A 15,286-nucleotide genomic window follows, 5' to 3' on the forward strand; every position below is an offset into this window, starting at 1 on the left:
GTAATAGCAACAGTAATATCCATACAGTGCTCTCATTTTACGAGGAAACTAGATTACAGCGGAACACTTTCCTCTGTGTCGTGCTTGCACCGGCGTGTAGCGTGTTCCATTACTACCTGAAAATGAAGGCATTTAACAACTACAGAATAAAATAAGTCCACGAATTTAAATTATTATTAAAAATACATATATACAGGTTTATTCCTCACCATTTGTTTCAGATAGTCTACTGTGAAAATTACCTCCTTCCGCAGTAAGACATGTCTCACATCGTTTAAACAAATTATTTGCCACTTTCTGTAAACCCGCTTCGGTAATAGGCTAGACTATATAGCACGTGTTATTTCGACCTTCAGTTCTTCTACAGTAGTACGGGAATTATTTCAGTAAACTTTTCCCTTTAGGTTTCCCCAAAGATAATAATCACGGTAAATGAGGTCGACTGATCTAGGACGCCATAAACCTGTATTTACTCTCCGGTCATTAAAAACTGCACGTAAAATGTCTATAGAATTATGAGCGGTATGCGCTGTGGCACCGTCCTGTTGAAAATATCCGTAATCCTTTTCTTCCTGTACCAGTTCATTAAGAAATGGACGCAACATTGTTCTCGCATCTGAATTCACGCGGTCTTCGAAAAATATAGGCCCAATTATCCGCCGCGCGCTTACAGTACACCATACCCCTATTTTAATGGAATGCAATGACACTTCCTGTATAATATGCGGGTTCTCAGTACACCACATTCGCAAATTTTGAGAATTTACATGCCAGTGGCGGCTGGTGGTTTGAAAATATGGTGGTGCACAATGGATATCGGAGAGGAGTTAAACATACTTTACTTTAAAGTTCAAAACCGTGTATACCTTAGGGCTATACATATAAAGCTTATTTATGTGCAATTAATAAGTAAAATGGCTAAATACAAGCATACTTATTTATACAGAAAGTCCAAAAGTGGACGGGGTCGTGGATGGAGCTCTCTATATTACGATTTAACCTCATGAAAAACATTTGAGCACAGAATCGTCATCAGAATGCTACCAAGTACCAAGTCCAACGTTTTCGTTCATAAAATTCGAATGCAGCTTTCGTAGGCTGTCGGGAGATAGCAGCACTTATTGTCAGAACGACAACTCTTACAACTTTAAAGCAAAATACAAGCTCCTTTATGTATTGTGCCGTTTGTGTGGATGCAGATTGAGAAAGTAATGTGCGAAATATGCGACTGTTCATTGCACAAGCTGAATGAATACATTTTTCATGCTTATTACTTCGGACAAATGTCTAGTTGAAACAGATACTTTCCCAGTGAATTTAGTTCCTTCTGCATTGACGTTGGTGTCCATGTCAAGGAGTGCGACAAACCGTTCTCAATGAGAAAGCAGTAGACCACCCCTCTAACCCCCTGTCCCCGCATTAGCCGAACATCTCTATAAACTACCTTCCATAGGTTTTCAACATCTTTGCAAACCAAGACGCTCGAAGGCTCTTCCAGACGTACAAAACAAGACGCCAGCTGCAGATAGTCATGAATGAAAATTGTAAAAAATATATATATATATATATATATTTTTTTTTTAATAGTAACAAAGCCGGGAGATTAGGAACATTACTTGGGGGTGTACAAACCTGCAACCCTCTTGAGAAGCCGCCACTGTTACATGTCCACAAAGATGGAATCATGCCTCGTCAGACAAACATTCGCTGTGGATCCAAATTTCCATTGTAAACACTTTCACGAAACCAATTACAGAACCTTACTCTTGCGGCGAAATATGTCTGGTGAAGTTCCTGCACAAACCTTTGTTTATATGGTCGAAATTTCAGCAGTCAGGTTGCTTTGTGGGCCAACCCCATGGATATGTTCGTATCCTGCCCTAGACGATTAAGTGATTTTCTAACTTCTAACCCGTCCGAATATCCCCAACTTTATCTTCAGTTAAAACGTGTCTTTTCCGCTTCCTCTGCATATCACAAACTGAACCTGTTGTACGCCATTTTTTCAACTTCGAAACGCAAGATTTTGTAGGAATGCTAGAGCCAGGATATTTACGAGCAAATCTCCGAGCCCATCTTATATAGTTATCTTTTATCGCGTAATATTTCACCAAATAAATTCGATGTGTACTTCATTTTCCAATCGATTACTTAATACACAAGCAACAGTCACGCTCACGTTCCAGTACAATTCTCAGAAGTAACTAACTGCTGGGATGTTTTGTAGATCTAGCTTCCCACGCTGCGATCGGGAGAGCAGAAAGACGGCTGACTGCGGAATGATGCGAAGTTTCCTCGTAAAATGAGAGCATGTGTAATAATATTTTTTGCAGATCCCTACAATCGCTTGTTTGTGACTACACCGCGCTTCCTGCCCGGAGTGCCTGCAACCTTGAACACAGTGGATCCAGCCAATGGCCTGCTCACACCTTACCCAGACTGGAGCTGGCACACACAGGGTGATTGCGATGGCATCACTTCGGTTCTGAGAACTAAGGTGAGCACTCTTTCGTTTGTCACTTCTATCCACTTGATAAGGAAAGATCGCAGCAGTTTCCTCAAAGATGACCAGATGTGTGGCTGCATAGTACAGTATGGGACAAAACAAATAATACTGAAATAAAGCCACCGTGTAGCTCAGTCAGCTAAGGCGTTTGCCTGCCGATCCAGAGTTGCACTCAAGCGCGGGTTCGATTCCCACTTGGGTTGATTACCTGGTTGGGTTTTTTCCGAAGTTTTTCCCAACCGTAAGGCGAATGTTAGGTAAATCTATGACCAATTCTCGGCCTCATTTCGCCAACTACCATCTCGCTATCACCAATTCCAACGACGATAAATAACCTAGTAGTTGATACAATGCCGTTAAATAACCAATTAAAAAAGAATACTGAAATTATTGCTCATCCGTTGTTCATCTTTTCCCAGCAACCAAGTATTTATTTATTTTATATGACAGTTTGACATACTAAATTGTACAGGGACATCATTTTATTTTTACTTCAATTTTTATTGTACCTGAGTTTTGGAATGTTTTTCACTCCCACCCCTTCTACTACAGTCCATGAGGATTTACTTGTCTAGTCCCTTTTAGAAAGAGAAAGAATACTCACCATCTCTCTCTACCCTCATTTATGGTGACGGCGGTATGGTCGACACTCCTTCCAGCGACCAGGAGTTAGCAGCGGCGGCACTCTCTTCCTCTTCAAATTCTGACTCCTCTCCGCCAGAAAGTTCCTCGTCCGTGTCCGTGTCATCCAAATTTATTACGAATCGATCGCTAATTTCGTCTACTAGTCCGTCCTTCTCCCAATAAAATTGTTCGACTTTTTCCACGTGTTCACAGGCCTTTCTCCAATTATCTTCCGTCACTTTTGCAAGAGCGCTCTCAAACAACAATTTCACATCTTTACTTTTGAACGAAATATTACGCTTCGCAACGTCATTTTTAACCTGCCCCCATATTAATTCGATCGCGTTTAAATCACAATGGTATGGTGGCTGTCTCACTACAGTATGGGAGTGCATTGTCGCAATTTGGTCGATTTCGTATGTTTTGAAATTATCTTTTTTAGTTTTTACAAGTTCATATAATACAGGTTTCGTGGATCGTAAATCAAATTCAATGTTATTGTTACGAAGCCAGGACTGCATTTCAGATTTCGGTGTTGATGAAATTGGTGCCTTATTGAGTTCTGTTGAATGATAGGGGGCATTGTCCATTACAATGATGCTATTGAGAGGAATGTTTGGTAATAATTGATTAATGAACCAGTTCTTAAATACAGTGCTGTCCATCTCCTCGTGGTAGTCTTTAGTTGATTTAGATTTGAAAGTTAGAAGCGCGTTTGGAATGAAACCTGTCGAACATCCGGCGTGTAAAATAATAAACCGTTGACCTTTTCCTATTGGGGTTTGAAGTGGGAAGTCAATTTCGTGATCATCGCTTTTCCAAACTTTGCTTTTCGTATGGTTCACATTAACCCAAGTTTCGTCCAGATAAACAACGGCGCGTCCAGTGGCGCGTAATTCTTTCATTTTTCTTAAGAATTTAAATCTCTTTAAAATAACATCTGACCTTTCCATTAAAAATTTTCTGCCTTGAGTATTTTTAACATACCTAAATTTCATTTTTTTAAGAATTTCTCTCAAACTCCATATGCTTCCAGTGAATAAGCTTTCCTTAATTAATGCGTCATTTATATCCTTCAAACTAGGCAAAAAATCAGTCCGATACAAAGAATAAATTACTCGTCTTATAGCGGCGGCAGAAAATGAGTCAATTGCAGTTTTCTGAGGGGTCCTGTTTGGGCGTTTCTTTCCTGGAGTTCGCAGAACACTTCCACTTTCTAGTGCCTCCCTTTGTTTTTTTAAAATCCTGCTAACACTACGAGACGATATACCTGTCGCTGCAGCAGTTCTTTCGATAACACTCGACAGAGATATTGTTTGCTTTCCGCGTTTCAGTGCCTCATATTCTTCAGTAAAGAATTTGTGTACATTAATAACCATGTTCATACTGTCCGACTTCAAGGCTTTCCCGCATTTTCCCATATTGCCTACCATGATTATTAAAAACAAGAGCACAACACACATTACAATGTTTAAGATAACAGGGAAACCATGCAATTCCGAAAACATTTTGTTTAAATTGTGAATTATTGTATATTATATTATATTATATTATATTATATTATATTATATTATATTATATTATATTATATTGACACAACGAGACACACACTTACTTCACTATTCACTAAACACTACTGAATAAATGAACTCGAACAACGCCAAGACGCCACTGAGAGACCCACTAATTGGATTTGCAAAAGTGTGTTCTAGAAGGGCCAAGGGAGAAGGAGGGAAGGGAATTCCAAGAATTCTACAAAAGAAAACCTTTCCCCCCTTACATCTGTTGACAGTCGATAGACAAGGACCGCAGACAAGGATAGTAGAAATCACGCCAACTTAACCCTCATGCACTGTAGTAAACTTCCAACCGTTCACGACAGAGCCGAGGGCGCGTAAGCAGTACTGAGTTACTGAGTATAGTACGTTTCAGAAATATGTTCGCGTTTTCCAGTGACGAAAGAGCTTTCAATATTGAATCATATTTTCGTACGGTACTGTCGTCCGTTTTCCTATGTCGCATCCCGGTTTCCCCCACCTGCTTCTGTTCGCCCCTTTGTAAAGTCTAGTAGCTGGGCTATCTTAGCTCTTTTCTGAAAACATTAATTTCTGTTAGGAATTGGACGTCTACGTAATATTAATCAAGTGTTTAAAATAACTTAAATAAAAGGGCCTCCTTAAGTAATTAACTTTCACGTGATTTCCCCCCCCCCTTTCTACAACCCTGCGACAAAACCACTTGAACGGACAGTAGATAGCATTTCTGAGTGATTTTATCTTTTCGGATCGGGCAGAAGTGAAGATTGAATTTACAGTACGTAAGGTACTCTTTTGTCCCGCTCCGTGGCGTCGCGGTCTAAGGCATCCCGCCTAGGATTCGCGTTACGGAATGCGCGCTGGTTCGAGTCCTCATGGGGGAAGAAATTTTCTAATGAAATTTCGGCCAGTGTATGGGACCGGTGCCCACCCAGCATCGTGATGCACTTGGGGAGCTACGATAGGTAGCGAAATCCGGTTGCGAATACCAGCTATAACGGCTGGGGGGATCATCGTGCTAACCACACGATACCTCCATTCTGGTTGGATGATCGTCCACCTCTGCTTCGGCATGTGGGCGTGAGGCCAGCAGCCGGCTGGTCGGTCTAGGCCCTTAACGGGCTGTAGCGCCACGGATTATTATTAAGGTACTCTTTTATAGAGTAGGTACAGAATTATTTCAACATGAGTTACTCGTACGAAGGACAAAACTGGTAATTGGAATTAGGTACAATAGTCTATAGTGCGATAAGATGGACAAAAGAACTGAAGCCTATATCGAAATGAACGGCCACCATTTTCTAAAATGTGTTTAAATATCCATATTATAATTATTTTTCAATTTAACTTCATTCTCTATATAGTACGCTAATGTGCTGTAACAGTACAATACACACTGCATAATTAATACTTCCGAATGGATAGCTCAATTCGTGTGTAAAACACTAAGTGTTAATACAGTACTGTATTTTGATTAAACAAAAACCTAATGAAAATTATCAAACCCAAAATTGCGACATTTCCTAGTTTACATAAATGGATGAAATACTTTTCTTCCCTCCTATACCTAGTAAAGTGATTTGTATTTTACGCCAGTATCATCGAACTCCGTCGTGGAAAGGGTAGCAAACGGTGTTTCCTGTTTCGTTAATAGAAAGGTATAGCCAGGTTAATATTAAAAATGTTAGTAAAAATAAAATGATGTCCCTGTATATGCAATATTGGAGTTAGCGCTACAATTATGGTTCTCACAACAGAGGAGAAGGTGTTTATCGTTGAGCACTACTTCCAGTCATATGTAGTGGGGCGTCAGAATGGGCCGAGCTTGCGCCACGTTAAAGAGCAGTAGCGATTTAACAATGCGGCACCGAATAACACAACAATGTTATATATATTATTTTAATGTACCGAAGTACGTATGATATTTCCATGCAGAGCACGTAGAGCTGAAAACCCGGGTTCAAATCCCGGTGCCGGAGAGAATTTTTCTCCGTTCCATTACTCTTTCATTGTATGATGACGCAGAATATCTGCATGGAAATATCATATGTACTTCCTTACATTAATAGTAATATGCGTTACAAGAGCGGTATATTGACGTTTTCATGGTCGAGGAAAAGATTGAAAAAGCGAAACGTAGTTGAGCTTTTTTAATTTCCGAGAACATGAAAACAAACATACCGCTCGTGTATCGTACATTATTTTGTGCGAAGATCGTTTATTACATATCTGAAAGACGAATTTCTAATTAGTTGCAATGAAATCTCCATGTTCGTTTCTGTTTAATGACTGCAACCTCGGAACACCAAAATATCTTTCTTCAACATTGTTGCTATAAAATGTTTGCTGTGTTTACTATACTCCAGCAGGCCGTGATATACGTCTGTCTTCCCCCCCCCCCAGTCTATAAATGCGAACTTAAAACAAGCGGTAAGGTTATGTAATGATTTATTTTTAATTTTAATATTTTAACAATATTATTTACATAACATATTGCAGTAATAACATCGGCAACTGGAATCTAGTTGATTTTTTCATGGCTTCCTTAATGTTACTTGTATCAGGAATGCAATACGTTTCGTGGAGTAGTAGACTTTACTTAATTTTTGCAAATATTTAAAAACAATAATTAACATTGCATTTAGGTGAAATTGCAGTGGTAAGTTTCCAATTTATAATTATTACTATGTTAAACGTCTCTAAAAATAACATGTTAAAAGCCTAAAGCAGTAAAATGAATGTCGCGCTTAAGCGGTAAGAAGAGGGAAATTGTTATGTGTGTTACGTTGGGAATACTGAATGTGGTATTTCACACTTACCGCGTATTGGTTCTGTGCGGAAAACAAGCAAATACGCACGATCTCGCACAAAATAATATATATGATATGCGTAAGACGGCGCTTATTCCGTTGGATCCCGGCCAACTAGTCACTCATAACGAGTGCACCTCAGTACATGTGTGTATTTCAGTCCTACGTTCATAGACTTCTATGACGTAGTACAGAGGGCGGCCACTAGAGGGAACCCAAGAGTCCTCTTTGCTTACGTCTTAGGAAGTGAAGGTTCTATAAAATCTAGGTAGATAGTATCGCTCGCCATTTTTGTTCTTTCATTGCCGAACTACCAGACGAGGGATCTATTTGCCAAACCGTTAAACATTATCATGTCGTAGCTCCTATGATAATAAATCAAACGCACTGTAATTCAGAAAATAATTGAGTGGCAAATAACGTCCTCGTGTGCTTTCTGCGAATGCCAACGAAAGAGCCAAAATAGCGGGCGATTATATTAAGTATTTATCGAGCCTTAGGAAATGCATGACGTCTTCATCAGCGAATTATAAGACGCACACGTTTAAATGTAGCCGATCTGCAACGTGATTGGCTGCCGGAAATTAAAGCGACGGGACTTTTTTTTTTTATACCTGCATCGTGTCCCGGTGGATCGTGTCCCGGTATAGCTCAAATTGAAAGAGCGCTCAGTGGGCACAGCTGAGAGGTCCCGGGTTCGATTCAAGGTGCCAGAACGAATTTTTCTCAAATTAATAGATATTTACAAAATGGATACTTATAGTCACTGATTATTCAATGAGGATGGCGAGACCTCATACAAGAATATATGTATATAATTTGTGATGGACAAAGCCAAGGTTTCTCACTACTTTTCTCAGGGTTCCCCGTTTCCCTCCATCATTCTACTGTCACACTTCCTTTCATTATCATAATTATTTCAAACGTATTCACCCGAAATGGTGCAGATTGGTATACAGATAGCATCAGTCTGAGAAAGCTTAGTGCCCTCTCTGGTGTTGGGGGCCTGAAGGGGCACTCATGTGGAATTTTCATCAGAACCATAAGTCTAGGTGGATGAAGCGGCAAATGGTACCACACAGCCGAGTCACGGTATCTACAAATAAAGCGGCCATTTGGACTTCAGCAATCATTCCTAAGTATAGGAATGCTAAGGCACATTAAGCTCTATCGAGACAGGCTCCTCCTCCGTAAAACGGGGAGGAGTATTGAGCTAGCTACTGATAACGAATCTATCTTTTATGCCTTCCCTCAATGATCAAGTCAACACATAGCTACGAAAATTTATACATTTGTACATACGGTATATGGACGGCCTGGTAGCTCAGTTGGTAGAGCAGCTGGCTACGGACTGGAAGGTCCGGGGTTCGATCCCAGGTGGTGCCAAACTTTCAGAACGGCCCTGAGGTCCACTCAGCCTCCTATAAAATTGAGTACCGGGTCTTTCCCGGGGGTAAAAGGCGGTCAGAGCGTGGTGCCGACCACATCACCTCATTCTAGTGCCGAGGTCATGGAAAGCATGGGGCTCTACCTCCATGCCCCCCAAGTGCCTTCATGGCATGTTACAGGGATACCTTTACCTTTTACATACAGTATATGACAAGATGCAAAAATCCAGGGGCGAATGCTAGTCACGAAAGTTAGGCTTGCTCTTTTATTCATAGGAGCAGATGGGAGGATATAATAATTCATAATTAATCAAAATAATCAGACCCACATAGCCTATATAATTTATTTTATAATTATGAAATCATTGAGTCATGGATCATATTCGCTTATCAGATGTAGAAGTTCGATATAATATAACAAACATGGCCAACAAAACAGTTTATTTAGTTTTTTTCGACCCTGCCAACCAATGCATATTGTTATATTGAGCTGCACTGAACGAGCGCACATATTCTTTATAATGTCTGTCTTCTCTTGAATAGTCCTTTGGGAAAATGGATTTAATAATAAGGTTTTAATAACACAAAATTCCGAAGTCATTGCAATACTTCAAATTAGTGTTTAAGAATTAATAATACATGCAGCAGCTAACACATGCATTTCGCTCATACAATTACATTGCACTCGCAAATCACAGCACATTCCCGCTGTCAATACTGCTCTGTGTAACGTTAAATAGTCGTTGGTGTAGCTCTCGGACCAGAGCTTCAAACAACACATAACAGAAGCATTTGCGCCTAGGACGGACTAAGGAGGAAGGCACTTGCGCGCGCATCATATTCACGCTATTTCTACGTCTTTCCTGTAGCTCCGAGAAACGAGCAAGCGTTGCGATACTTGCGGTGTGCAACCTGCGGATGGTATTACGCCTATACAGTATTCCAAAAATCAAAATAAATTTTAATGTACGTAATCCCATTTTGAGAAATACACATTCTACGAAAATATTGGGCTTGCGCAGCAAGCATAGCATGCCCTGAGAAATCGCCCCTGCAAAAATCCCATGTTGACTTCTTGAAAGTCTCAAATCACAATACATTAATATTAATATTTCTTTGCACAGATCGACAAGTGTGGGCAGCTGTGGGTGATCGACGCAGGCGAAGTGGACACCTTCACCAACGCATCGAAGCGTATTTGTCAGCCACAAGTTTTGGCATTTGATATCACGAACGACAAATTCCTGTGGCGGTACAAGTTGCCAGATGACATGGTCAAAGGACGGTCACTGTTAGGGAATGTGGAAGTACTGTTGAAGAACAGCTGCAAGAACGCCTATGTCTACATGGCTGACCTGCAAGGCTATCGTGTCGTCGTGCTGGACGCAGTCACTCCACGATCATGGATCGCCAACAGCAACCTCTTCTACCCATACCCATTTGACGGCCACTTCGACATCAATGGGCGACAGTTCGATCTCATGGACGGAGTGTTTGGTATGGCACTCTCCCCACAAGATCCAACGACCGGAGACAGCACGATGTACTTCCACAGTCTGGCCAGCACTTGGGAATCCATGGTATCCACAAGGACTCTTAACAAAGAGTCCAACTTCAGGAATGGCCAAAGTCCAACCACAGAATTCTCATACTCAATAGGACAAAGGTCGGGACAAGCTGGACCCTCTGCCATGGACAAGCAAGGGAGAGCGCTATTCTTCAGCATCCTGCCTAAGAATTCGCTTAATTGCTGGAGCCCGAGACTCCAGTACAGATCGGAGAACATTGTGCAATTAATGCGTAATGACGAGACTTTTCAATTCAACTCAGGATTAAAGGTAATCTACAGGCTAACTCCAAGATAAATGTAGGGACAAGCCACAAACAAAATGAAAGCTAGAAAGTATTTCCTAAATTAGCTTATTCTTAAGACTTCTGACATAAATCTACGTCTTTCTTCTCACTAGACAGGGGACGTGAGGTAACTTGAGAATAAACCATCACATAAAATGTAACTCCCACACGCTGCTACAAGAGGAATACGAGGAGAAAAGGGGGATTACAAGAACAAGGGGAATACAAGGAGAATCAGACATAAGGAGAATAGGGGAATACAAGAATAATGAAAGGAAATAAGGAGAATACAAGGAATACCAGGAAAATACAAAGAGAACAAGGGGAATACGAGAACTAGGGGAAGATAAGGAGAAACGGGCAATACAAGGAGAACAAGGGGAAGATACGGAGAAAAGGGTGAATACAAAGAGAAAGAGTGGAGGACAAGGAGAACAAGGGAAAGAGAATGGGAAAAAGGGGAAGACAATAATAAGGGGAATTCAAGGAGAGCATGAGAAAGATAATAAGAAAAGACAAAGACAAAGAGAACGAGGGGAGACAGGAAGAATGGAGACAAGGGAAATACAAGGAGAACAGGAGGAATACAAGGAGGGCAAGGGGAATACAAGAAAAACAAGGGCAATACAAGAAGAACACAGATAATACAAAGACTGTTGTGCATGCAAATTCGTTGGTTAGGACAGGAAACTGGCACTTTTGCACTCACACGTAGTTATATGTAAGATAAGCAACATAGTAAAGCTATGCACGTGTCAATTTTTTTCTCTGTTATTTAACAACACTGTATCAACTAATAGTTTAACTGGTAATAGCGAAATAGTATTTGACGAGATGAATCCGAGGATTCGCCATGGATTATGTACTTGACATTCACCTTATAGTTGAGGGAAACCCAACCAGGTAATCAGCCTAAGCGGAAATCGAATCCGCGTCCCACCGCAACTCCGGATTGGCAGGCAAGCGCCTCCGCTGACTGAGCTATGCTGGTGGCTCTTCTGGTATGTCAACCCTTACAATGAATAATCACATCTTCAAGATTATTTAAATATCAATTTACATTAAATGACATCATCAGAACAAGAGCTTTCCATTTAACACTTAAAAGAAAATCACAGTCACAGAGACAATACACCAAAGAAAACAAACTGACCAGCAAAAATTTCCAGCATTACGGCCGACTGAGGAAAGTTGTGCAGGATAAAAGTAGGGTATTGCAATCCTATGTAGGTTTCAGGGAGCAGGTAAATACTGTAATTATTATGATTATTATTATTATTATTATTATTATTATTATTATTATTATTATTATTACAATGGCAGTCATCAGCAAAGTGTTTAAACCCTCACTAGTGCAGAAACATACGAGGATTAAAGCTTATAAAACATTGGCAAGACCAGTACTAACTTATGTTTGTGAGGCTTGGACTTTGAAGGAAAGAGATAAAACCCGAACAGTAGCCAACGAGATGAAATTCCTGCGAAGAACAGCTGGCTATACTAGATTAGACCGTAAAAAGAGCGAAGATGTTCTTCAAGAGCTTGAAATATCTTCTATTTTGAATTACATCTATAGTTACAGAACTAACTGACTGCAACATGTTCACCACATGGAAAAGACTCTCATTTCTCATCACATTTTTATCTACTATCCAAGAGGGAAGAGAACACTAGGAAGATCTTCAAAAAGATGGGTTGAGACCGTAATGGGCCATTAGCCTCAATAATTGTAGGACGATGATGATGATAATGATTATTATTATTATTATTATTATTATTATTATTATTATTATTATTACTTTTTACTGTATAACGTCGCTGCTATTATAGCCTATACATTACTAATCCTTCTTTTTTTTTTCCCCATTGTTGGTAACTCTATAGCATCTATTAGATGCTTTATGGTTGTGCTAACAGATGGAGTTACTTGTCAACAATGTGACGCTGAAACGTGTGTTCAAGTTACTGCCCAGTGACAGTCCTGATGTATTTTTATATTTGTGATGATTGGTTAATTAATATTAACCCGGCACACTCACAATCACACTCACATTCATACAAATTTCCAGACTCTAGACACCCAGGGAATTCCTCTTACTAATCTTTACTTATGAATTACAAAATTGAATAAAATCGAGTAATGCAACATTATTATTTTAAAAAGTTTTTAAAAGTAAAAACAAAGAAGCAGGGCACTCCAAGATTGCAGAAAAAAGATTGGGGTGATGTCTTGGCACGACTACGCCCCTGGTTATACAGTTTAGACAAAATTTGCAGGGATAACAATTTCTCTTAACACAGAGTAGTTGGCATTTTATTAATTTAACTTTTTAAGAAAATATTTCAACCAAAGTTAATAGAAACTAAAACGTAATTTTCACTAACAAAAAATATATAAAGTTTTTATAATAATTCGTAGATAATGCTATTTAAATAAATACATACTGAAACAAAACCAAAACAATACATTCCAATTTTGATACTGGTAATAACAGTCAAGCTAAATTTTTACCAAACTATTTTCTGCAAATCTAGTTTTTCAGGTAATTCTCCCTGTAAAGCAGATTTGAATAATTTTAAGGGAAAAATTGTTCCGGGACCGGGTATCAATCCCGGGACCTCTGGTTGAATGTACTAGAGCTTTACCAACTGAGCTACCCAGGAATTCCACCCGACACTGTCTCAATTTTTCCCTACAACTCCATACAACTCGCGTGGGCTGACAAGATGGTGTCGTATATTATTATAATATATTAAATAAATATTAAATGTTAATTAAATATTAAATATTAAGATGGTGTCGGGTGGAGTTCCTGGGTAGCTCAGTTGGTAGAGGACTGGTATGTTCAAGCAGAGATCCCGGGATTGATACCTGGCCCCGGAACAATTTTTCTCTTGAAATTATTCAAAACTGCTTTACAGGGAGCATTACCTGAAAAACTAGATTTGCATAATATATATGTTACTGTAGGCATGTTAACAGAAAACAACATTCCAAGTCACACAGAGATTGTGTGCACTCAATGTGGGTCTTTGGCATCTCGTCAGCCCACGCGATTTGTGTGGATATAAAGGGAAAAATTGAGATGGTGTTGGTTGGAGTTCCTGGGTAGTTCACTTGGTAGAGCACTGGTACGTTTAACCAGAGGTGCCGGGATCGATACCCGGCCCCAGAACAATTTTTCCCTTGAAATTAATCAATTCTGCTTTACAAGTAGCATTACCCGAAAAGTTAGATTCACATAATATATACGTTATTGTAGACACGTTAACAGAAAACCACAATTCCAAGTCACACAGAGATTGTGTGCACTCGATGTGGGTCTCTGGCGTCTCATCAGGCTACGTGAGTTGTGTGGATATAAAGGGAAAAATTGAGACGGTGTTGTGTGGAGTTCCTGGGTAGCTCAGTTGGTAGAGCGCTGGTACATTCAACCAGAGGTGCCGGGATCGATACCCGGTCCCAGAACAATTTTTCCCTTGGAATTATTCAAACTATTTCCTGTTCTACACTACAGCATATGAACAATATCTTAATTTGGAGATTTAGACCTGATCGGGGGGGGGGGGCATTTGGTTGGGTAGAATTTAATAAAGTTTAGCAAGTATTCATTCTTGTTTTCCACACCAATGAAATTATTTAGATATAAAATATTACTGATCAAGACAAATATTGCTGATATTAAATATTAGCAATTATTAGTAACAGATTAACTTTCTGCTTCCACTTACACACCACTTACATACGAAACAAACATAAAAGTTTAAACGAGAATTCAAGAAAATTTGACAAATTAAGACATAGATTTATGCACAACACTAACCCAAGAAAATGTCTCACAGATACTCTGTCCACCATAATTTCACAGCAGAAATACGAAAAGAAATAAAAGAGCAGACAGAACAAAGAAATGTTTTAGTTTCTAAAAATGATACTGGATTATCTAGTATTTTCCTGAAGAAAACAACTAACAGAACCTCAGTAGAGACAGCATTATTCTTTCGCAGCTTAGTGCTAGACTGGACTTATTATTCTGTTGCCTCAGGATCGATCCCTGATATTGAGTGGAGCAATACTTGAGACAAGATCAGAAATTCATATTATCAAAAAATATAGTATCAGAGTAAGGTGTACAAACTTCGGTGATATCAATGGAGACAACCAGCCAGTTACTGCTTCTCTGTGCAACACCCACAACTGTGCCTTAGGTGCTAGATAGCTGGTAAGCGATTGTGGATCAGGGTAGGTCTTTTCTGTTAACCATTAATATCTCGCTTTAGACCTCTTTTAGGCATATCTGGACTGAAAAGCTACCCAGAAGATCACTCACTCAGCTTATTCCTACTTGTTTGGTGGTTGTGTACTTAATGCACCTGTTTAAACAGCCTATACGTGGAAGATCTTTTGCCCAACCCCCTCTGTACACTTACAAACATACTTCAGAATCGAACCTAAAACCTCCAAATATTAAGAAATCACACATGATCTACTCAAGTTGACTATGCATGTTAAATAGAAGCCAATGCAACTTACCCCCACATATTTATCATTATTCACCCACTAAATGT

The 15,286-nt window shown here is 39.6% G+C and overlaps 1 protein-coding gene across 2 annotated transcripts in view; it reads left to right on the forward strand.

Annotated features, from left to right (window-relative positions):
- The window catches only part of LOC138694927 (dopaminechrome tautomerase-like), a 60,658-nt gene that overhangs the window by 43,730 nt on the left and 1,642 nt on the right, over window positions 1–15,286 (forward strand). For both annotated transcript variants that reach the window (XM_069819122.1, XM_069819121.1), the window contains exons 3-4: window positions 2,334–2,497; window positions 9,988–10,701. In XM_069819122.1, coding sequence (XP_069675223.1) covers window positions 2,334–2,497; window positions 9,988–10,701 — 878 coding nt within the window. The remainder of the gene's footprint in view (window positions 1–2,333; window positions 2,498–9,987; window positions 10,702–15,286) is intronic.

Source organism: Periplaneta americana, chromosome 2, assembly GCF_040183065.1.
Source record: "Periplaneta americana isolate PAMFEO1 chromosome 2, P.americana_PAMFEO1_priV1, whole genome shotgun sequence".
In the NCBI taxonomy this organism is placed as follows: domain Eukaryota; kingdom Metazoa; phylum Arthropoda; class Insecta; order Blattodea; family Blattidae; genus Periplaneta; species Periplaneta americana.